This window comes from Hordeum vulgare, chromosome 4H (assembly GCF_904849725.1).
Source record: "Hordeum vulgare subsp. vulgare chromosome 4H, MorexV3_pseudomolecules_assembly, whole genome shotgun sequence".
NCBI classification, from domain to species: Eukaryota; Viridiplantae; Streptophyta; class Magnoliopsida; order Poales; family Poaceae; genus Hordeum; species Hordeum vulgare.
In genome coordinates, this window is record NC_058521.1 from 381853677 (window position 1) to 381877333 (window position 23657).

Consider the following 23657-nt stretch of genomic DNA (forward strand, 5'->3'; position numbering starts at 1 on the left):
TCTCGTAGATGTTGATCTCCTTAGATTGATCTTGGTGAGCATAGGTTTTTTGTTTCCAATGCGACGTTCCCCAACACCGCCCCCTCCGGCGACGCCACCGAACCCCATGACCACGAGGTCCGGATATGGCGGCGGGGCCGGAACGGCCGACACCGGATTGGCCGGACGTGGCGGCCTGGTGCAAAGCGGAGACGGTGCCCGCAGAGCCCGCATCAGTTCCACCATGGAGTTCGCCAAGTAGGCAACCCACCGCTCGTGGATGCGGTTTTGGCTGACGGGCGACTCATCAGAGGAGAGGGGAGGAGAGCAAGGGACGGTGAGGAGAGTGAGAGGGAGTGGTGTGAATGAAGGAGTGAACGATGTTAGGAGAGGAAGAGAGAGTTATGAGACGTCTCGTTCATCTCTCGCGCTGCATGAGGCATGCAACCAAGAACTACACATGACGCGCCTCATTGTGAAAAAACTACCAATTCAACACTAGCTCGCGGGGCAGGCCCTAAAGTACTTTAAGTTCCATACATATCGAAATGCAGTCCACACAACCAAACGAAAAACCCTATTTAGCGCCACAGGCGCCGGTTACACGCAAATTTTGCTAACCAGCGGCTGCAGCGCTCCGCAATGGGTCGACCCATCTAGAGATCATGTGTGTGTTTTAGTCCATGAACTTTTTTCCAAATCGGTGAACTTTTTTGAAAATCGTTGAACTTTTCTTTGAAACCGGTGAACTTTTTTGAAAATCGATAAACATAATTTAAAATTCGTGAACTTTTCAAAATCAATGAACTGTTTTTAAAAATTGATGAACTTTTTTTGAAAATCGATGATTCTCTTCCTAATCCTATGAACTTTTTTCGAATCCATGAACATATTTCAAAAATCGGTGAACTTTTTTCATAATCATTAAACTTCTTTTGCAAATCTGATTTTTTTTCAAAATTTATGATTTTTTTTAATGACCAACGCATTTTACATCAAAATTTATGATTTTTTTTAATGACCAACGCATTTTACATCGACCGGCCCACAAGGAGGAACACTGCAAGCGCGAGTTCCCTTAACCGGCGTTGAAGGCGACACGTAGGAGGTCCCCGACCAAACAACGACCAAACGATGCGTTTTCGTCGTGCGAGTCATGGTTGGGCCAAATGGGAGGAACCAAACACCTCGTGTAAGGCCAACTCCAGCGCGCGACCCCATCCTGTCCGAGTGCGTCGGTTTGGGGTAAAAAGTAGATACAACAGGAAGACCCAAACGGACAACTTTGTCTGTTCATGTCCGTTTTTGTCCGGTCCAACCCCAAACCTGGCCCAAACTTGCCACAAATGCTCCCGCCAGACCCACAAAATAGTGACTGCACACGTTCCCTGCCTCGATCCCCGCCGCCGCACGCCGCTTCACAGCTCGCCTCCTCAGCGCGCCCCCGCCGCAGCACGCCGCTTCGCAGCTCGCCTCCTCAGCGCGCCCCCGCAGCGTGCCATCCCGTCGCTCGGCCCCGCAGCTCGCCGATCGCAGCAAGTCGCAATGCTGCTCGGCCCCGTAGCACGCCGTGCCCGCCGTTGGACCCCGCAGCGTGCCTCTACCGGCAACCGTCTTGTACGAGCAGCTGGGGCGAGCGAGCAACAACGACGGTCAGTGAGTAGCAGGGGCGGGCGCGGCGAGCGGCGAGAGAGCAGGGGCGGCGCGGGGCAGGCTGCGTGCGTATGCCGGCTGCTGCGTGGCGGAGGCAGGCACTGCGCGGGGCAGGGTGGGATGACTTCAACGAGGCGAATGAGACGACGAGCTCGGGCAAGCAGCAACGCGACGCGGGTGCGCGGCGGGCAAGGGAGCAGCGCAGCGCGACACGGGAGGGCGAGCTGCGACGTGGGCGGGGCGGCGCAAGAGGGCGGGCGAGCTCGGCGCGGCTAGATGCGGGCGGGTGAGCTGGACGACATGCATGCGAGCAGCTCGACTCGACACGACGCGCGGCGGCCGAGCACGCATGCAGGTAAGCTCGTAGCATGCCAGCAAACTTGAAGTAGAAGCACTGGCCGACGGGACACGACGAGGCCGAGGAGCTCAGCGCGGGCCCGGGCATGTCCATCTTTACCTAATAATAAAGAGGCTATCGCTCCACAGTCACCGCTTCTTCCTCCTCCGGTCCTCCCGCACCAGTCCGCCTGGGCCCAGATCCGGCTCGCTCTGCCCTGCCCCATCCCGCACCAGTCCGCCTGGCCCAGATCCGGCTCGCCCTGCCCTGCCCCGTCCCGCACCGTCGAAGGTTGATCCGGTGCTGCGCCGACCGCCGACACCACTACCAGCGGGCCGCCACCCCTGCCCTGCCCCGCCCCCGCCCCGCCCGACCCCGACGAAGGTCGATCCGGTGTTGCGCCCTGTCGTTGCTAAGGAGGCAACAGCCGTCGCCGCCCCACCTTGCCCACTGCCGCCCACGGAGGTGACGAGCTCATCCACCATAGGGCCCAGCGCCGCCTCCCACCTGCGTCGCTGCCACATAGACGTAGGCGACTGCAGCCACCCACCTGCGTCCACGGAGGTGACCACCACCGCCCTCGCTCTTCATCATCTTATTTCTCTGATTTGTCCTTGTCTATATGTGCAGATGTTTGAGGTAGGAGCAGTGACTATCATCGAGTAGGAGCAGGAAGAATTAGCGACAGCTACAATTGCCAGCTGAGCTAGCTACTAGCCATACCCCCTTCTTTTCTCTCTATCTCTCATATACATGGATTTGCAACGGCCAGCCCACATTCTGTTTGATGTTATGCTATGACTGATTGAGATTTTTTTGATAAAACCATTACCTTTGTTTGGATAATCAGAACAAAGAAACAAGTGTATGTGATGTTGGATCTGCACCTAAAGCAAGTGTACCTGATGTTCCAAGCTGCTGGCATTGACGGCCGATGAGTCAGCAAGGGTCCGCGGTTCATTTGATCTCGTGAGCATTATCAGTAAAATCCAACTAAATTGAAGCCAATCTCATCGAGGTGAAACGAAAATGGATAGATTATTCTGACGACTAGGCTTCAATAATGAAGCATATGTCAATCAAAGGTCTGCTTGTGTGGTTGTACGATTATGTTTACATGTTGCAAAATAACGTGGTTTTATCAGTTGTTGATTGATGAAAGACCAACCAGTTTATGCGTGACATTTACTTCCTCCGTTCTTAAATATAAGTTTTTTTAGAAGTTTCACTAAAAAACTACATACAGATGTATATAAACACATTTTAAATTATAGATTCATTAATTTTGCTTCGTATGTAGTCTTTTATGAAAATCTTTTTAAAGACTTATATTTAAAAAATGAGGGAGTAGAATCGAGACGCCTCTTGCGCGTTGGGCGCAGATGCAAGGCTTATCCGCTTCCATCGCACCCCCAAACGGACACTCCAAACGGACAAAAGCGGACGTCCGCGCGCTGGAGTTGGCCTAAAGATCTGGAGCCAAACCTCTGCGCACCGACCGGAACCAAAACCCTCGATCCGAGCCGCCTCCTGCCCGCACCCGGCATCTCTCTCTGCTCTCTGTTGTCCGCCACCGCCGCCATGAGCACTGGCTGGAGGACGCTGCTGCTTCGCATCGGCGACAGGTGCCCCGAGTACGGGGGAACAGCCGACCACAAGGAGCACATCGTGAGTTCTCCTTCCTCCCTCCCTCCCTCCCACCTCGCCGCCCCTTCAAAACCCTAGCCACCGGTCACAGTTCTCTGTACGGAATACTCACCTCTTGGTATTGGATGTGCGGAGTGGAATTGGTATGCGGCTCTCAATGTGCCAATCTGGCCGGCAGTCTGCAGAGCCCCCCCCCCCCCCCTCTCTTTCTTAGGAACAACACATCGCGGAGTGACTCAGGATGGGGTGCTAATGCTTTTTTTAATCACTGTTGTTCTAGGGTGCCTACAGTTGCCTGCCTATTCTTAGCTATCCAAAAGCTTTGCTTGCGTTATCTCATTCCTGCCAATATAGTATCGTCGCTCTCAACAGTTGGATTTGGTTCCCATGCCGCTGGATCTGCTTCTTGCATTAAGGCCCATGCCGCTAGTGCCTTACGAACTTGTCTGCTTGCAGTGTTCCACAGCTTTTGTCACAAGTCAGTTCCAGTGGAAACACTTTAATCCGTGCTTGTGTCTGGATTGTGGCTAGAATTGACCCTACCAATTTTCGGTCATGACTAAAAATTTGGACCTTGTTCGGGCGGTTGCCAATTTTTTGGCATGCCAATTCCCCTTTGCCTATTCTAGTTCATTTTTCTTCCCAACATTTTGGCCAATTCATGGGCAAACAGAACCTTGACCAATTTTGTTTGTTGGGCAAGCCCGAGCTCAAACCAAACACATCCTATATATATACCCTACGACTACATATTTGTGTTACAATAAATCGTTTCCACTTTATTCTGTTTCTTGTTGAACATGCCCTCTAAGATAAGTGAAATTGTGGCACTATTGGATAGTAGTATATAATGATGAAGATTACCCATCTCTAGGTAAAATCCTGATTTATTGCAAAATGCAGTTTTAATCAAATGATTTTACTAACGGGTGCCAAGCAAGTTCATAGGCACTCTAACATTTTTCCTGTGATTGTTTGTCACATATTTACAACATCGCAGTTGTTGCAACCAACGCACAATGGTCTGAATAGAATGTTGCATTTTTTCATCTATCATGCCATGTTTCTTCCACACCTATTCTGACCAAGCATTGGCTTCACAGGAAATCTGTTACAATGTGCTTTCTCGTGAATATGAACACTCCAAAGATGATATTTTTGAGGTTGGTACCCAACATTCTACTCCGTGCTTGACTGCTTGTTCATATTGTTGTGCTTTTACGATTCAGATCTGGCTATCTTTTGATAATCTATAGTTCTAATTCTACGAAGAAGCATTAGTGCTTAATTGGTTTGTTCCCAGGCATTGTTAAAAAACAGTGGAATATGGATCCTACATGCTGCATCCCCTAGCATTTGCTTACCTCTTCAATACACATCGTCATCTTTTATCTGAATCGATTTGAGGTGCTAACTTAATGTACCTTTGTCCAAGCAGTTTCTCCTTCAGTGTGCCGAACAATTACCTCACAAGATTCCTTTCTTTGGAGTTTTGGTATGCAGCTACTTCTATGAAGCCTACACACTTTGCTAATTTATGTTGTCTTCTTTCATAAATATTACCCGTATATCATTTGAAGCTCTTATTGTTACTCAATACATGTTTTACTTGTTCCTCATGCTTTGAATTTCCGTACAAAGCGGGAAGCAGTATGTATATCAGCATTATAAACAACATATATCTAATATGCATATTTATCGTTTTGAGTTTCTGGTTGGACTTATAAAACAAAACATGGCACACAGTTACAGCACATAAACCTGATCTGAAATGTGATTTATATGACTGGTGACTTTACATTGTTAGTGAACTTTGAAGTTCAAATATGCTTTGTCTCATATTCTGTTGGCCTAGGTCTTATCATGTCTACACATGACCTGCATGTTGTTCTTAATCTGTGGGTAGGATTTTCACTATTGTAGTGCTTATGTATGACTGCTCATTTATATATCCTCTCCCATGGGAAGCTTGCAATGCCAATGCAAAACTATTATCTTTTCATTATTTCCACTTGTATTGTGCAACAAACCTGCTACTTATAAATAAGCAGAGATCAGTTGTGGTCTCTTGATCCCCTTGATACTGTGTATGCTATGGTGGGCAATTATATACAGCCGTTCGCCAATGCTTCTATGATTTTGTTCTGTTGGCGTATTTTTGTGTGCATCTTTTTCATGAGAGGAGGATATGCCTATTGTTTTGGATCAAATGATGAATTAATGACAACAAAATTAGGCGCACAGTAATTACGTATTTGAGCAGTTCCCTTCCATAAAGAACTGGTCTTTATTTATAACAATTGGTTTAATACCTTCTGTACCTAACTTTGTAATCTCACATTATATTAACTTTTGAGCTACATGTTTTAAGAATAAGATGCTGCTATATGATTTCTCTTATTTAATTGAACTAAATTGTTGTGATGGTTTTGCTTTGTTCTTTTGTAATTTCAGATAGGTTTGATAAATTTAGAAAATGAAGACTTTGCCAAGGGTATCGTGGATGCAACACAGGCTAACCTACAGGTGTGAATCTTTGTTTCTACATCACAGAGCATGGCAGATCTGTTAATCCTTTCTCACCCTTGTTCCACTGGAGAAATGTTCTCTATTATTAGATTCCAGTATTATTGACTTGTTACGCCATTGGACCTCTTTTTCCCAACTTTGGTCCCTCTTAAGATCATCCTAGCCTTGAAATGACTCATTATAATTGCAGGATGCTTTGCATACTGAAAACCGTGATAGGATCAGGATATTGTTACGGTTTCTCTGTGGCCTGGTAAGTTATGTAGTAGTTTTTGTTTGGTGCTCTTGCTCATCCTTTTCTAGCTGCTACCATGTGTCCCAACTTCTGATTCTTGAATATCTCATACCTGGATAGTGATACCTTATATTGGCAACACGTGTTCATCAAAATCGAGCAGTGCTAAAGGCGTTTAGTTCTCTTCCTGTTACACTAACTTGTTAGGTGTAATTCTAAACTAAAATTAGAAGTAACTATATAATAAAATATAGAAGGGTGTTGCAGCAATCCTTACTTCTATTGTTCAAATGGGGGGGGGGGTAGTTCTGAGGGAAATAATAATTGCAAAGTCTCTTTGGATTGTGGGAATGAAGACCACAATGGTTTCAAAGGGAATGCAAGTGCAAAACTGATGATTGCAAAACAAAGGAAAGTTGCAGAGTAGTCGTTTGTGTAGGACATAGGAAACCTGCCGTTTTAGGCTTCCTTTGATTTCTAGGAATTCTTAGGATAGGATTTCCAAAGGAAAAATTCCTGTGAAGCCCTTTGGTTTGTAGGAATGGATTCCTATCCTATTACTATGTAGGATAAGAACCTTCACATTTCAAAGGGAAAAAATGTTAGGAATGCTAACTTGTATTACTAGTAGGCCAAAGCCGACATATATACATGTACAGAGGAATGCCAAAAGGCAGGAATACAAAAGGCCAAAGGTCATCATCAATATAACTACCCCCCCCCCCCCCCCCCCCTTGAACTCATGTTGGATCCACAACACTGAGTTTGGAGGTAAAATCCATGTTGCGCTCTAGTCTGGGATTCGTAAAGAAACTCGCCAGCTGTAACTCGGAAGGCACATACCGAACAACAATAACATGCTCCTGCACACCAGCGCGCACAAAGAAAGCATTAACACCAATATGCTTGGTAAGCTCATGCTTCACGGGGTCCCGCGCAATACTGATAGCACTTGTACTATCTGACAACAGTGTAGTAGGTGTAGTAACAGAAACACCAAAATCCTCAAGTAACCAACATAACCAAATCACCTCCGCTGTGAGAAGAGCCATAGCTCGCAACTCAGCCTCTGCACTAGAGCAGGAAGGAAACTGCAGTCTGTTCCTTCGTCTTCCAGGCAATGAGAGAACCACCAAGAAAGACACAATAAGCAGAAAGAGACCGACGATCCGAAGGATCACTAGCCCAGGTAGCATCTGAATAGGCCTGGAGCTGTAACGAGGTGGAACGAGGAAAGAAAAGACGGTGAGAGATCGTGCCACGAAGGTATCGTAGAGCACGAAGAAGATGACTATAGTGAACCAAAGTGGGAGAAGAAACAAACTGACTCAGGATATGGACATGATAAGAGATATCCGGATGAGTGACAACAAGATAGACAAGACTCCCAACAAGATGACGATAACCGGTTGGGTCAGACAAGGGCTCACCATCAGAAGCACGAAGGTGAACACTAAGCTCCATAGGAGTCTCAACAGTGCGCTCATCACTAAGAGCCGCACGAGCAAGAAAATGGATATACTTTTCTTGGGAAATAAAAAGGCCATCAGAGGTGGAGGAAATCTCAATCCCAAGAAAGTAACGAAGAGGACCAAGATCAGACATAGAAAATTGCTCATTGAGATGGGCCTTAACAAAGGCAATGTACTCGAGATCATCGCCAATGATGATCATGTCATCAACATATAGAAGAAGAAGAGTGCGACCATGAGAGGAAATGTGACAAACAATGGTGGATCATGAACACTCGGCGAAAAACCAGTTGCAGTAACCACAAAGGCAAAAAAAAGGCAAAACGCTCAAACCAAGCGCGAGGGGCTTGCTTAGAGCATCTCTAGTAGAACCCTCAAACTCTTAAATGTAAAATCAGTTTTAAGGGTTGAGAATTGCCCATTTTTGACACTTTTAAGGGTTGAAAAACAGGGGCAAAGACTAGAACCCTCAAACCCAACCCTTATAACGGAATACCGTTATAAGGGTTGGGTTTGAGGGTTCTAGTCTTTGCCCCAACCCCAAACCTTAAAACTGTCATTTCATATATCACACATTTCATCATATGACATATCACAAATTCAATCACATTTGACATAAAACAATAATCATTCTAGTTATTATTACAGCACCGAATAAAACAATAATCATTCAAATTATTACAACAATGTTTGAGCAAATTACAACATAAAACAATGTTTGAGCAAATTACAATAATTGTTCGAATCAAATAGGACATAGAAAAGTAAAACAAAGATACATCATGGGCCAATACGCCGCCCATCCAACTGCCAGTGGTGCTCTACTAGATCATCCCGGAGACGACCATGAGTGGTTGCATCCTCAATCTCACGATGTGCTTGAAGAAAGGCGTGTATGCGAGAAGGGTTTCTTTCCGGTTGCACACGGGTACCAACATTGTCATAGAAACAAGGGAGGTTTAACCCTCTCTCATCCTCTAGGATCATGTTGTGTAGAATCACACAACATTTCATGATGTTCACCAAGGTTTTTTTGTCCCAAAACCGAGCTGGACCCCGAACTATGGCAAACCTTGCTTGTAAAACACCAAAAGCTCTTTCAATATCTTTGCGGGCTGCCTCTTGTGCCTTGGTGAATAACCTTGCTTGAAATTAATCTTTTGAACAATGGAGATCTATTGAGGACACCGATGCTACGGCCTCAAGCACAATAGTAGCATCACGGCTTTTACCGCAATACATTCCGTGCCATGCCTTTGGGCAATTTTTCCACCTCCAATGCATGCAATCAAGACTACCAAGCATCCCCGGCCATCCCCTTTTTTCATTCATTTCCATTAATCTCTTTGTACCTTCCTCGTTTGGTGCCCGAAGATACTTCTCACCATACAACCGGATGACCAACTTGGCAAACCTACGGACGGAGTCCGTGGTTGTATCTTCCCCAATGCGAAGATACTCGTCGGTATAATCCGCGGGTATGCCTTAAGCGAGTACCCGCATTGCCGCCGATATCTTTTGATATGCACTAAACCCCATGATACCGGCGGCGGTTCTACGACGTTTAAAGTAATAGGAGGCAGCCTCACAATCGTTGACAATCTTCACAAACAAACTACGACGCATTCGGTACCTTCTGCGAAAGAGACGAGGAGGGTATGTAGGTACCTCCGCGAAGTAGTCTTGCATCAAATGCTCGTGTCCGAGAGCACGGTTCCGGTAGATGGTGAGTCGCCCCATCGTCGACCCTCTCCTCTGATCCATAAGCTTCACGCGGTCTTCAAACGCATGCACGTCGACGAGGAGGCTCATCATCTCAACGTCGTCGTCTTGCAACAACTCGTCAATGTCCGAATCGTCGGATGACGACCAATCCGACGCATCGGACAACGAGTCCATGTCGTCGTTGTTCACCTCCATCTACAATGTGAGTGGCAACAATTGTGAGTGCCAAGGAAGCAAAAATGTAAAAATGAAGCAAAAAAGCAAAAATGTAAACCTCAATCTTCGGTGCTGCGGAGGGCCGGCCGGGGCGGCGGCGCTGGGAGGGGCGGCCGGGACGGGGCGGCGCTGCGGAGGGCCGGCCGGGGCTGCGGAGGGGAGGCCGCCGGCGGCGGAGGGGAGGCCGGGGCTGCGGAGGGCCGGCGGGGACGGGGCGGCGCTGCGGAGGGCGGCCGGGGCTGCGGCGGGGCGGCACTGCGGAGGGCCGGCGGGGGCGGGGCGGTGCTGCGGACGGGGCGGCAGGGGCGGCACTGCGGCCGGGGCAGCCGGGGCGGGGCGGCGGAGGGACGGCCGGGGCGGGGCGGCGGCGGCGGATGGGCGGCCGGGGCGGGGCGGCGGCGGATCGAGGGGAGGGAGCTGAAACTTCCCTCCCGCGCTGGAGAGGAAGAGGAGTGCAGGTTGGGGGGGGGAGTTTCTCCCCCCAACCCTCACTTCTACAGGCTGCGATGGCGTTTGAGGGTTGGACCTCTAAATTTTTTTACGGGTTTAAGGGTTTAAGGGTTCTAGTCTACGCCGTTTTTTCGACAAAAACTGTAAAAAAGCGGTTATTTTTAAGGGTTTGAGGGTTTGAGGGCTCTACTAGACTTGCTCTTAAGGCCATAGAGAGAGTGACGAAGACGACAAACCATGCCATCAGGAATTGAATACCTAGGTGGTGGCTGCATATAAACTTCCTCGCGCAACTCACCATTAAGAAAGGCATTCTTAACATCAAGCTGAGACACAAACCAGTGGCGAACAAGGCCACGACACGAAGTGTGCGCACAGTGGTCATGTGGGCCACAGGAGCAAAAGTTTCATCGTAATCACGACCATGCTCCTGTTGAAAGCCACAAGCCACAAGACGTGCTTTATAACGCTCAAGAGAACCATCAGAGCGAGTCTTAATCTTATAGACCCACTTATAAGTGATGGGACGAACACGGGGAGGAAGAGAAACCAGATCCCACGTGTCGGTGCGCTCAAGGGCAGCAAGCTCCTCTGCCATGGCAAACTGACATTCAGGATGAACAACAACATCTCTATAAGAAGTCGGCTCAACAACGGTCGAGGATGAGTCTAATGGAAAGGAAAGGAAGGGAGAGGTGGAATCACTGGAGGTGAAGATGGGGCAGGTATCGGTGATGAAGGTGGAGAAGAGGAAGGTATCGGTGATGAAGGTGTAGAGTCATGCGGTGAAGGAGAAGAAACCATAGGAGAGGATGACGTCAGATCCGCAATAGCAGGACGAGGAGTAGGAATACTGGGCACATGGGGAGGTGTATCTGGAAATGCAAGAAAATAGATGTCCTCCGAGGAAAAGGCCGAAGAAGATGGACACAGGTAGAAGGGACAAGACTCATCAAAGGTGACATCTCGGGAAATACGCATCCGGCGATCGACATGATCCCAACAATGATAGCCCTTATGCTCATCATAGTATCCGAGAAAGACACACTCAATAGACTGAGCGGCCAGTTTGGTGCGTTCACGAGGGGCAAGCAAGACATAGCAAACACAACCAAATAAATGAAGCGTCGAATAATCCGGAGAACGACCAGAAAGACGCTCAAGAGATTACCACCCTGTAGAGCAGCAGATGGTTGAATGTTAATCAGATAGGTAGAAGTGGCAACAGCCTCAGCCCAGAAGTGAGGGGGAAGAGAGGCGGCGATCATCATCGCACGCGACATCTCAAGAAGGTGACGATGCTTGCGCTCAGCCACTCCATTCTGAGCATGAGCACCAGGGCAAGAGAACCGAGGAAGAGTACCCTGCTCAACAAGGAATCCTCACAATGCATGGGAGATATACTCACCAGCTGAATATGCGTAAAAAACACGAATAGGAGTGGAAAACTGGGTATGAACCATGGCAACAATTTTTTCGTATATAGATAAGACCTCACCACGAGAAGACATGAGATAGATCCAAGTGTATAGAGAAAAGTCGTCTATAAAGATAATATAATAGCGATAACCCTCTTTCGAGGCGAAGGGAGCCGGACCCCAGACATCAGAGTGTACGAGATCAAAAGGGCGCTCGGACACTGACTCACTGTGAGGATATGGTAGCTGAACCTGCTTACAAAGCCTACAACCCAGACAATCCAACGAAGCATTACCGGAGGTAGACCCTAGAACACCTTGATGAACCAAAGACGAGAGATGAGAACAACATGAATGGCCAAGACGACGATGCCACTGCTGAAAAGAGCTAGTAGATGCAGCGACAGGGGCTGCGAGATTGGCGGTGGTGGTAGCGGAGGGAAGACGAAGACAGTCAAGCTCCCAAAGACCACAAGAGCGGCGAGGGCCAGCACCAAGCATAGTTCCCGTGCGACGATCCTGAACAGAACACGAATCAAAGTCGAGAATGACCCTACAACTGGAGTCAACAATCTGACCACCGGATATGAGTTGCATGGTAAGTGGAGGAACATGAGCGACAGAAGGAACATGAACTGAAGAAGTGTTAAAATGAAGAAGTGCTAAGAGTGCCTCGACTAGCTACAGGGAGGGGAGTGCCATCAGCCGTAGGAACACGAACAATTAGTCAACAGGTCGAATGGAGGTCAAAGTGGAAGAATCATAAGTCATATGAAAAGACGTTCCGGTATCAAGAATCCATGGGGATGTACCTGAATGAGCAGAAAGTGGTTTCTCAGTGCCAAAAGAGTCGGTCACGGAACCTGCAGAAATTATCCGTGAAGAATCCCAAGCATCTAGCAGGCATCACAACTGTGCAATCTCACGCGCAGACAGGGACATAGTGGTAGAAGTCGAGGTAGAACCACCTACCGATAAAGAGCGGTCACCATCGTGTGAAGAACCTGTAGGAGTCGATGAAGAACAACCAACATAGCCAACAGAAGAAGCGACTACAGAAGGTGGTGCAGCTATCGAACAAGTCGAAGTAGAGCGACAACCACTCCAAGCAGGCGAGCACCAAGCACCGAAGAAAGACGCATGTGTTGAGACATGATCAATGTACGAAACACATGTGCTGAGACATGATCAATGTACGAAACACTTTCAAGAAACTCCGGGCAGCAAGGAAGAGGCATATCGCTGGTCGCATTGCACTTTTTTTTTCTTCTTTTTCTCTCTTTTTGGATGACCAACAGATCTGGATCATGATTGGATGTGAACTAGCAACAGTTTCACGCGACATGAGAGCGCCCGCGGGTAGCCGCGGAAGCCAGAACCGCAACGACGCAGAAGTGGTAGGGCTGGACGGGTGACTGGCGGCGGCGGAGGCCGGCAACCGGCGGCGACACGCTGTGGACGCCCGGCGGTAACAAGCGGCGACAGCTGGGAAGGCAGTCGGCAGCGGGCGGCGACAAGCAGCAGCAGCCTGTGAAGTCAACCGGCAACGGGGACATACCTTGAGGAGACGGTGACTGGCGGTCGCAGCCTGGGAAAACAACAGAAAGTGGCCGACCTTGAGGAGCCTCGACCAAGGTGGGAGACGAGGCGACGGTTGAGCCGGTTGCAGCGGAGGACGGTGAGATCCAGCGTACGACAACGAGCAGCGGAAACCGCGAGATGACGGCATACGGCCCGTACGCAGCTTTGTCCAGGCTTTGGATGTGGCAGAATCCGACTGTCAGTGGCAGGATGCAACGGAGATAGGCAGCTGACTGCACGATCAGGAAGAAGAGTAGCTTGTTCACACCAGCAGCAGCGGATGCGGGCAAGAGGAGCTCCACAGCCGGAGAAAGGAGGAAAGCAGCGGCGTAATTTGATCGGAGCACGAGTTGCGGCGTGCAAAAAAAAAAAACCCTAAAGCCTTCATACCATATTAGGAATGCAACTTGTATTACTAGTAGGCCAAAGCTGACATATATACATGTACAAAGGGATGCCAAAAGACAGGAATACAAAAGGCCAAAGGCCATCATCAATATAACTCTAACAGAAAAACATTATCCTAGACTCAATGGAAAAATTTCTATCCTATGCATCAAATGACATCTCTTTCTCTATAGGAATTGAGATACATGTCATCTCACTTCCTATGATATTCCTATGGACCAAAGGAGGCCTTACTAAGCAAATCAGTAGAAAAGAAGAGGGGGGGGGATGTCAAATTCCTTTAGAACTATGGGTACAGGAAAGCAATCCACACATATTCGCTAACATCAGCGGTATAATGAAATTGGGCTCTATAGGAAAAAAATCCTAAGTATTTGTTGTTAGAGTATATATAATATAGCCATGTACCCCTTTGTATTTATCCCATTGTATAAGGGGTTCTCTGCATATAGTCCACACCTGTACATGTATATATATCGGCCTATGGCCTCATGGGAATACAAGTTGCATATTTCCTAACATGGTATTACAACCTAGGTTCTTTTTTTAGCACGCGCAACTTGTGCTCCTCCCGATCCAATCACTTGCATAGCCGCCGCCGCTGTCTCCTCTTTCTCGTCGAAGGCTGTTCCTGTGGAAGACCGTCTCGTGGTTGTCTCTTCTTCCTTGCTGTAGGGCGCCCCATCCATGCCAAGTCCCGCTCGAACCGCGTCCCCGCTGGAGGCCGCCGTCTCGCTAGATCTGGTGATTCTCGATCTGTTAGCCTCGCCCCAGTCTCGCCAGATCCCGCCACCGTCTCGCCGAACTCAGCCGTCTCCAGTTGCTGCCTGATCCCGTGGCCCAGCTGCAGCTCCACCTCCCGCCCGAGCCGCCGGCTGCAGCTCCCTTCCCGTATGCTCTAAGAATCATACGATCGTTAAGGCAGTAGTGTTGTTGCATGCATGTTAGTTACAACTTAGTTTGTGTAGCTTTGGCTTCTCCAACCCAGAAGCTGAGGCCGTACAACTCTAGAGATATGGTTTTTATGATTTATCATAATTTGTATTATTTATGATTGTAGAGTTTGCATTTGGTCAGCAGATTGTTTAGCGCAATATCATCCTTACGTTAGGCTCTCATATCTCCTATTGCTCCCTGAATTGAGAGTTTATAACTGTTAGAGTTATATATATTTAGCCGTGTTCCCCTTTGTATTTTCCCTGTTCTATAAGGGGTTCTCTGCATATTGTACTGTACCACACCTATACGTGTATATATACTGGCCTATGGCTACGAGATGTGCATTAGTTTTTTTGCGCATACACATCTCGTGCTCTTTCTGATCCTGTCTCGTGCACCACCGTTGCCTTTCCCATGTCGGTGGCCGTCGTTCCTTCTCTCCTGCCGGCCATCGGTTTGCCTATTCTTCATGTGTGACTCCCGCTGTCTCTATTCCGCCTTCGCATCCATTCTGCCCGCTCGCCAAGCTACGTCGAAGCAGCCTTCCGCCAATGCGCAACACGACCCGCCAACACACGTGCTCCTCGCCGGCTCTGTGCGCACCACTTGATCCGCTCATTGCGTGCTGCTCGACCCGACCGCTGGTGTGCCTCCTCTCCGCTCGAGTCGGCCTTGCATCATGTCAATGCCTGTTGTCTCGATCGGGCTTGAAGCCCCGCTTTGTGCCGCCCCACCCCACTTGTAGGTTGTTGGATGTGTATTTCTCGGGATGTGACTTTTGATAAGTGTCGTTCCTTCTACTCGTGTCCATCTTCCTCGTCCTAATCAATGGAGGATATCTTGGTCCTCACTTTGACACTTCTATTAATCCCGTTGAGCTTTGTCCATCAGTCATATTGTTGCTCCTGCTTCTCTGACTATTGTAGATCCCTTGCCGCCATCTCCTATGGTTTCCTCACCTCATTTATCACTGGATTCTACACCTTCATCATCGGTGGCTTCCACATCTCCATTACCCGAGTTTATTCCTGTGATTCCTCCTCGCGTTCTTCCATCTTTTCCTCACTTCTATACTCACCATTCGTGTGTTGTGGATGTGTCTATCGATGTGCCACCTTCCTCGTCTAACCCTACTTATGGCTTGCGTCCTTGTCCACTTTCACCTATTGACCACCGTGGTTTTCCGCGATGTGCCATCTTCCTCGTTTCATCCTACCTATGGCTTGACCACTTTCACCTGTTGACCACCGTGGTTCTCCGAGCGTCGACAACACTGTTCTTGAGCCGACTTCTTATCATGATGCCATTGTTCGTCCCCAACGGCAGCTTGCAATGACAGAGGAGATTGCTGCTCTTGAGTGCACCGGCACGTGGGATCTTGTTTCTCTTCCTTCCCGTGTTTGTCCCATCACTTTTAAGTGGGTCTACAGGGTTAAGACTCGCTCCGATGGTTCTCTTGAGTACTACAAAGATTGTCTTGTGGCTCGTGGCTTTCAACAGGAGCGTGGTAGTGATTACAATGAGACTTTTGCTCGTGTGGCCCATATGACCACTGTTCGCACACTTCTTGCTGTGGCCTCTGATCGCCATTGGACTATTGATTGATGTTAAGAATGCCTTTCTTAATGGTGAGTTGTGTGAAGGGGTTTATATGCAATCACCGCCTAGGTATTTTGTTCCGGACGACATGGTCTGCCGTCTTCGTCGCTCTCTCGGTGGCATTAAGCAAGCCCCTCGCGCCTGGTTTGAGCATTTTTCCTCTGTGGCGACAACTACTGGTTTTTCAGCGAGTTCTCATGATCCTGCACTATTTGTCCACCTTTCTGCTCGTGGCTAGACTCTTCTTCCTCTATATGTTGATGACATGATCATCACTGGCGAAGACCCTGAGTATGTTGCCTTTGTGGAGGCACGTCTTATGAGCAGTTTCTTATGTCCGATCTTGGCCCTATTCGCTATTTTCTTGTAATTGAGGTCTCTTCTGCCTCTGATTGCTTTTTTATTTCCCAAGAAAAGCATACCCAGGATTTCTTGCTTGTGCTGCTCTTACTGATGAGAGGCTCCCATGGAGCTCAATGTTCATCTCCGTGCTACTAATAGTGACCCTTGTCTGATCCGGCGCGTTATCGTCAACCTGTTGAGAGTCTTGTCTATCTATCAGTCATTTGTCCAGATATCTCCTATCTTGTCCATATTTTGAGTCGGTTTGTCTCTGCCCCCACTTCGGTTCACTATAGTCATCTCATTCGTGTTCTTCGGCGATCTCATCATTTGTCCTTTCCTCATCATAGTATCAGGCCTATTCAGATGCTACGTGGGCTAGTGATCCCTCAAATTATCGTTCACTTTCTGCTTACTGTGTTTTTCTTGGTGGTTCTCTCATTGCCTGGAAGACGACTTTCCTGTCTGATTGCAGAGGCCGAGTTACGAGCGATGGCTCATCGTTCACTTTCTGCTTTCTGTGTTTTTCTTGATGGTTCTCTCGTTGCCTGGAAGACGACTTTCCTGTCCGATTGCAGAGGCCGAGTTACGAGCGATGGCTCTTTCGACAGCAGAGATGACTTGGATGACTTGGTTACGGTGGTTACTTAAGGAGTTCGGTGTTTCTGTCACTACTCTTGTCTGACACTACGGGCGCTATTAGTATTGCCCGCGGCCCTGTGAAGCATGAGCTCATCAAGCATATTGGTGTTGATGCTTCTTTTGTGAGCTCTGGTGTGCAAGAGCATGTTATTGCCAGGTGTTAGTTATATATATGTCTGTAGCTGTGTTCCTCTTTGTATTAAGGAGTCTTCTGCATGTTGTACCACACATGTACATGTATATATACCGGCCTATGGCCACCTGGAAGTACAAGTTGCATATTTCCTAACAATAACAAGTTAATTCTGAATGCTTTTGCTCTGTTCTTGAACAGAGTTGAGGGATTTCTCTCTGTCCTGTTTTCTTTCATGGTAGATTTTTTTTCTTGTATTTTGTGCTGTATAGATGAGGCAATTTGTAGTTTTTCTGTTGTTTTAACCTTTTCTTTTTGTAACTGTAGAATGTGTGTTTTGTAGATGTGCAGCAAAGTTATATCGCCAAATTCCATTATTGAGACATACGAGACACTTTTATCATCTGCTGCAACTATATTGGATGAGGAAGCTGGAAATCCTTCTTGGCAACCACATGCTGATTTTTATGTTTACTGTATTTTGGCTTCCCTTCCATGGGGTGGTTCAGAATTGTTTGAGGTAACGTTATTAAATTATTGTGATACTGTTTAATCTCCATTACCTTTGGTGCCCAATTTGACTGTTTTAGCAACAACACATGATTCTTGTTCTCTGCTTGTATGGACCTTCATCATATTTATTAAGCTACTTTGATTACTCCCCTTTTTGTACTATGTGCGGTTCAATTTGAATGCCTCTAAGAGTTACACTGGCACTGTCATTTTGCACATCTTAGTAATATTAGTGTTCATGCACCTTTTCTAGTTTTTGATCTTTAGAAGGTATCTTTCTGTCACCTATTTGAAAGCCGCACTGTAAGCATCCCAACATATTTTCAAGAAGTGAAATAGGGACACTGCTCCCAGGGGTGGAGTCAGGATTTGAACATAGGGGGGGGGGGGGGGGGCGAAGACAATGGCACAAGAGAGTTTTTTTCCATCGACTGAACCTCTTTTCACATTTTTTTAATGAAATTACCAAGTCTATCACAATGAGACGGGGAAAGAAGAGATAGAAAATCTAGGCACTGATAGGAACACGACGGCACAAGAGATGTAGCTATTTGTGTAATTTTACTAGTTTTATAATATTTTGATCAACAATTTGCATATTAATTAGATTGAGGTCCGGCTATTATGTCTAGTAAGATACCCTGCCTTCCAAACTTTTTAGTGGTGTCTATTTCTCTTCATTCTTGAAATATACAAATTTAAGATTGATTATACCATGTTTTCATCTGCTCTTATTAATAGCTTTACTCCCTTTATATTGCTGCTCTAACCGATCTTATATTTCTATAAAGAGGAAGTATCAATCTAACAAATAAGACACAATAGTACTATTTAATTGTAATCAACTATGACCAACACTAGTAATTAGCGATATTAAAATATGATTACCTTATGTTGGCGTAATGTGCGTGTGAGCCATGCCATGAGGTTGAGGAATGGGGAGTGAGTCCAGAGGCGTCCTCGATGATGTACAAATATTAGCAGCAGCAGTTGAGAAGTATAATAGTATGAATCTGTGAAGAATAATGGTATGAATCTATGGAAAATAAAAGTATGAAACTGACTGGCAAGTGACAAGTACAGTATTATGAATCTGTAGATAATACGTAATACCTTGTCTCTGATTCACGGGATCAAGTTAGGAATTGGGTGTGCCGGCGCTGTCCGACCGGCTGTAGTCAATATAGTTCGTGGACTTGTACAATCTATTCTCGGGGACTCTACTGATACATGGCACTGCAGGCTGGCAGCTTCGCTAATTACCAAGCGACGAGATGACGGCGTGACCCCCGGCAGCCGGAGGGGCGGCCACAATGAAGCCCTAGCGCGTTGCAGAAGAAAGAGTCCAGGAGGGCGTGCGTGTGCGGTAGATCGTTGATCCTAGTCGATTAGCTTTTTTTAGGCTTCCTGATGGATTGAGTACGTAAATAACGCGATGTCCAGCAGCCGATGCAAATTCAACTTGGGCTTGCACTTGAAATTTAGCCCATATAATTGCTAATGGCCAGATAATTAAGCCTAACAATAATAGCTAACGGTACTAGTCCCTGCTGGAAATTGGTAGGGGGGGCCGAACCATTGGGGGGGCCTGGCCCCCGCTCGCCCCCCCACTGCCTCCGCCTCTGACTGCTCCTCTAGTAAGTAGCAAGACATGTGCATATGGGTACCACTGACCTTGAAAGTTTGTATCTGTCTGTACCATGAAACCTTGTTTTTAAGGCGTCCCTGAAGCGTCGCCTATGCGTCAGAGCGCTCTCCCTCCGCTTTAGAAAATCCACCGCTTTGGGCGCCTAGGCGCCTAAAGCGTCCGCCTAGTCGTCGCCTAGGCGTCAAAGCGCCCCCCCTCCCTAAAGCGTTAAGGTGTCGCCTTAAAAACCATGCCATGAAATGAACATTAGCCATGATTGCTTAGATCTTCTGGAACAATGCATGAGCCACATCTTACATTCTTGATTGTTGTAATGAGAAGTTATAGGCTCCTACAGTGTACTTCCATTCTCAAATTGTGTAAGAAAATTCTGCAGACATAAATTGGTGGTAGAATACACTGATGAATTCTAACATGCAGCAAGTCCCGGATGAACTCGAGAGGGTTCTGGTTGGTATACAGTCTTACGTAAGCATCAGAAGACATTTTGATGATATTGCTTTCTCAGTCTTCGAGACGGATGAAGGCAACTCTCCCAATAAAAAGGTACTCGCAATTTCTTGAATATCTGAACCTTACACTGGTTTATTTCCTGAATCCTGATCCATTCAAGTCCTTTTATGACATTTCGATCACTTCAGTAACTTATATTCCTCTTAGGATTTCATGGAAGATTTATGGGAGCGTATGCAACTTCTTTCTCGTAATGGATGGAAGGTTAAAAGTGGTATGTCAGCACATGATATAGAATACATACGATTTCTTTCTGACATAATACGCTGTTGAGTTGATAACTTCTTTATCCAGCTCAGGACTGTATACATAATTTCAAATGCGCAGTTGCTTAATTTCTCTTGCATTCTGTTTAATTGCCCCTTGCAGTTCCAAAACCTCACTTGTCGCTTGAAGCTCAGTTGGTAGTTGGAAAATGTCACCGTTTCCACCCAGTTAGTTTACCACCGCCTACTTTCACGATGTCATCTTCTGAGATATTACAAGGGCAAGAGAAGCATGAAGCCAATCTAAAGTATCCTCAAAGGCTTCGTAGGCTCCATATATTTCCAACAAATAAAGCTGAGGTAAATCACAACTTATGTATATTCTAGTCCATGATCATTGTTACATTTATGTTTTCCTCGCTGTCTTTTCTGTAACGTATGTTAACTAACATGAAATTTGCTGTTACTTGGTTTTATGTTACAAAGTTCTCCTGTTTATATACTTCTTATGAGGCTTGCAACTTTATGTTATATTCTAGTCCATTGATCATTGTAATGTTTTCCTTGCTGTTTTTTTTGTGATGCATGTTAACTAACATGAAATTAGCTATTACTTGGTTTTATGTTACGAAGTTCATCTGTTTATGTACTTATGAGCCCTAATCAGCTCTCATTTGCTTGCAGAATATGCAACCTGTAGACCGTTTTGTTGTTGAGGAATACATATTGGATGTGCTACTTTTCTTCAATGGATGGTCAGTTACCATTTTTTCTCAGTTCTATTACTGTGTTTGATACTTGTACAAAAGCTGCGATTGTTAGATGTCAGGCATCTGTTTGTTAACTTGTTCATGCATGACATTGCTGACACCATGTACTCATTGGATTTGCTTGTCAGTCCTTAATGTGAATAAATTTGGTGTCCTTTATCTTCCTAGTGCCGAGTCTTATGTTCTCTCCCTTGGTTAACAAAATCTGGTTGTATTTGGGTGTGTTACTTTTGCCTACCATCCCTTATTAAGGCTCTTGAATTTTGGTCTATAAACCTTGCTCCCAAAGTATGGAGTGGAGATGTTTTAACATCTGTTTTGTTTTTGCTAGAACTAATCCTGTCTTATTACTTACAACACTTGCTGTAAATTTCTCCCAACAATGTGGCAAGCACGGTTGTGACGAACTAGTTGTTTATCAAACAGGATTGATAAAGTGTATCATGCCAAAGGTTCTGGAAAGAACTACGAGCAAGCCTAACAATGTCGAAGTTCCTAACTCAACAACAAACGAACAACAACAACGAAGCCTTTCAGTCCCAAACAACTTGGGGTAGGCTAGAGTTGAAGCCCATAAGATACCGAAACCATGTCATGGTTCTGGCATGTGGATAGCTAACTTCCACACACCCCTGTCCATGGCTAAATCTTTGGTGAAGTTGCCTAACTCAAGTGTGACAATTTTACTTTGCTGCTAGCATAAGGTTCTGGAAAGAACTAATTCAAGCCTAACAATGTCGAAGTTCCTAACTCAACAACAAACAAACAACAACAACAAAGCCTTTTAGTACCAAACAAGTTGGGGTAGGCTAGAGTCACTCTTTTCGGGTCGAACGACTAGTCGACGACTCGACTAGTCGATGAGTCGTAACTGGAAGTCGACTCAAACACCTCGACTAGTCGATCGACTAGGCATGACTGGTCAAGAGTCGCTACCCCAGAACGACTTGTCGACTCGAAAACCTTGGCTAGAGTTGAAACCCATAAGATACCAAACAAAGTCATGGTTAACATCCACACCCCTGTCCATGGTTAAATCTTTGGTGAAGTTGCCTAAATCAAGTGTGTCAATTTTACTTTGCTGCTAGCATGCGGAAATATTATTTTTAAAGACAAGAGTTAAGGTTGACAACTTTTGTCATGCCTATCACGTGAAAATTCATTGAATTTTGTGTGAATATTTGCCTGCTAAATTGTATTATTTTTGTTTTTGTGCTAATTCTATCATGGTTATATTTTTCTTTGAAAGACAGTCGCAAAGAATGTGCGTTTTATCTGGTCAGCCTTCCTGTGTCTTTTCGGTATGAATACCTGATGGCTGAGACCATATTTTCACAGGTATTTCTGAACCATCTTTATTACATGTGTTTTATACTATTACTAGTTTCTCTGTGTCTGCCTTCATGTTAAGTTAACTGTATCTTTAGTTGTTGCAGAAATGAATCCCCACTCTAAATTTCTTATATGACAATGACTTAAGTTACACAATGAAATGGGTAGTAAACCCTGCTTTTCTTGGTGCATGTGTTGAGTTTCGCCCAAGCATTTCTAATGGATCTGCTGAATATGATCGATTGTTTGGGTGTGCTGATCTGAGTTAATTGTGGATTAGTTTAGAGATATTATTGTTAATGGTACCAGTAAAACATAATTTATACGAAAATTGAGTAAGGTTTGAAAAAATTACGTCCAACTAACCAACATGAATTAGCTCACCTAATTAGCAAATTTTGTTCAAGATCCAATATTTGCGTCTACATTTCTACTTTTCTCAATATATATTGCCCTTAATAGAGTATATGGTTTTTTATGATCTTATACGATTGTGGCTAGACGAGTGCGAAGGGTAAGGAAGCTAGCCGAGCCTAGGAGGATTCGCTTAGGTAGCTGGAACGTAGGGTCTCTGACAGGTAAGCTTCGGGAGGTAGTTGATACAACAATGAGGAGAGACGTCGATATCCTTTGCGTCCAAGAGACCAAATGGAGGGGACAGAAGGCGAAGGAGGTGGAGGGTACCGACTTCAAGCTGTGGTACACGGGGACGGTTGCAAACAGAAATGGAGTAGGCATCTTGATCAGCAAGAGCCTCAAGTATGAAGTGGTAGACGTCAAGAGATGTGGGGACCGGATTATCCCGGTTAAGATGGTAGTTGGGGACTTAGTTCTCAATGTTATCAGTGCGTATGCCGCGCAAGTAGGCCACAATGAGAACACCAAGAGGGAGTTCTGGGAAGGCTTGGAGGACATGGTTAGGAGTGTACCGATTGGCGAGCGGTTCTTCATAGGAGGAGACCTTAATGGCCATGTGGGCACATCTAACACAAGTTTTGAAGGGGTGCATGGGGGATTTGGCTATGGCATCAGGAATCAAGAACGAGAAGACGTCTTAAGCTTTGCGCTAGCCTACAACATGATCATAGCTAACACCCTCTTTAAGAAGAGAGAATCACATCTAGTGACTTACAGTAGTGGGCAACACTCTAGCCAGATTGTTTTCATCCTCTCGAGAAGAGAAGACAGGCGTGCATGCCTAGACTGTAAGGTGATACCTGGAGAGAGTGTTGTCCCTCGGCATAAGCTTGTGGTTGCCGACTTCCGCTTTCGGATTCGTGTCCAGCGGGACAAACGTGCCCAGTCGCTAGAACGAAGTGGTGGAAGCTCAAGGGGGATGTAGCTCAGGCGTTTAAGGAGAGGGTCACTAA

The 23657-nt window shown here is 46.4% G+C and overlaps 1 protein-coding gene across 1 annotated transcript in view; it reads left to right on the forward strand.

Annotated features, from left to right (window-relative positions):
* The first annotated feature begins 3439 nt into the window (after nucleotides 1-3439).
* The window catches only part of LOC123448673 (nuclear cap-binding protein subunit 1), a 29926-nt gene continuing 9708 nt past the window's right edge, over nucleotides 3440-23657 (forward strand). The window contains exons 1-11 of the mRNA XM_045125641.1: nucleotides 3440-3637; nucleotides 4720-4779; nucleotides 5055-5111; nucleotides 6071-6142; nucleotides 6336-6398; nucleotides 17649-17825; nucleotides 19887-20012; nucleotides 20127-20193; nucleotides 20349-20545; nucleotides 20870-20940; nucleotides 22209-22293. Coding sequence (XP_044981576.1) covers nucleotides 3551-3637; nucleotides 4720-4779; nucleotides 5055-5111; nucleotides 6071-6142; nucleotides 6336-6398; nucleotides 17649-17825; nucleotides 19887-20012; nucleotides 20127-20193; nucleotides 20349-20545; nucleotides 20870-20940; nucleotides 22209-22293 — 1062 coding nt within the window. The 5' untranslated portion in view covers nucleotides 3440-3550. The remainder of the gene's footprint in view (nucleotides 3638-4719; nucleotides 4780-5054; nucleotides 5112-6070; nucleotides 6143-6335; nucleotides 6399-17648; nucleotides 17826-19886; nucleotides 20013-20126; nucleotides 20194-20348; nucleotides 20546-20869; nucleotides 20941-22208; nucleotides 22294-23657) is intronic.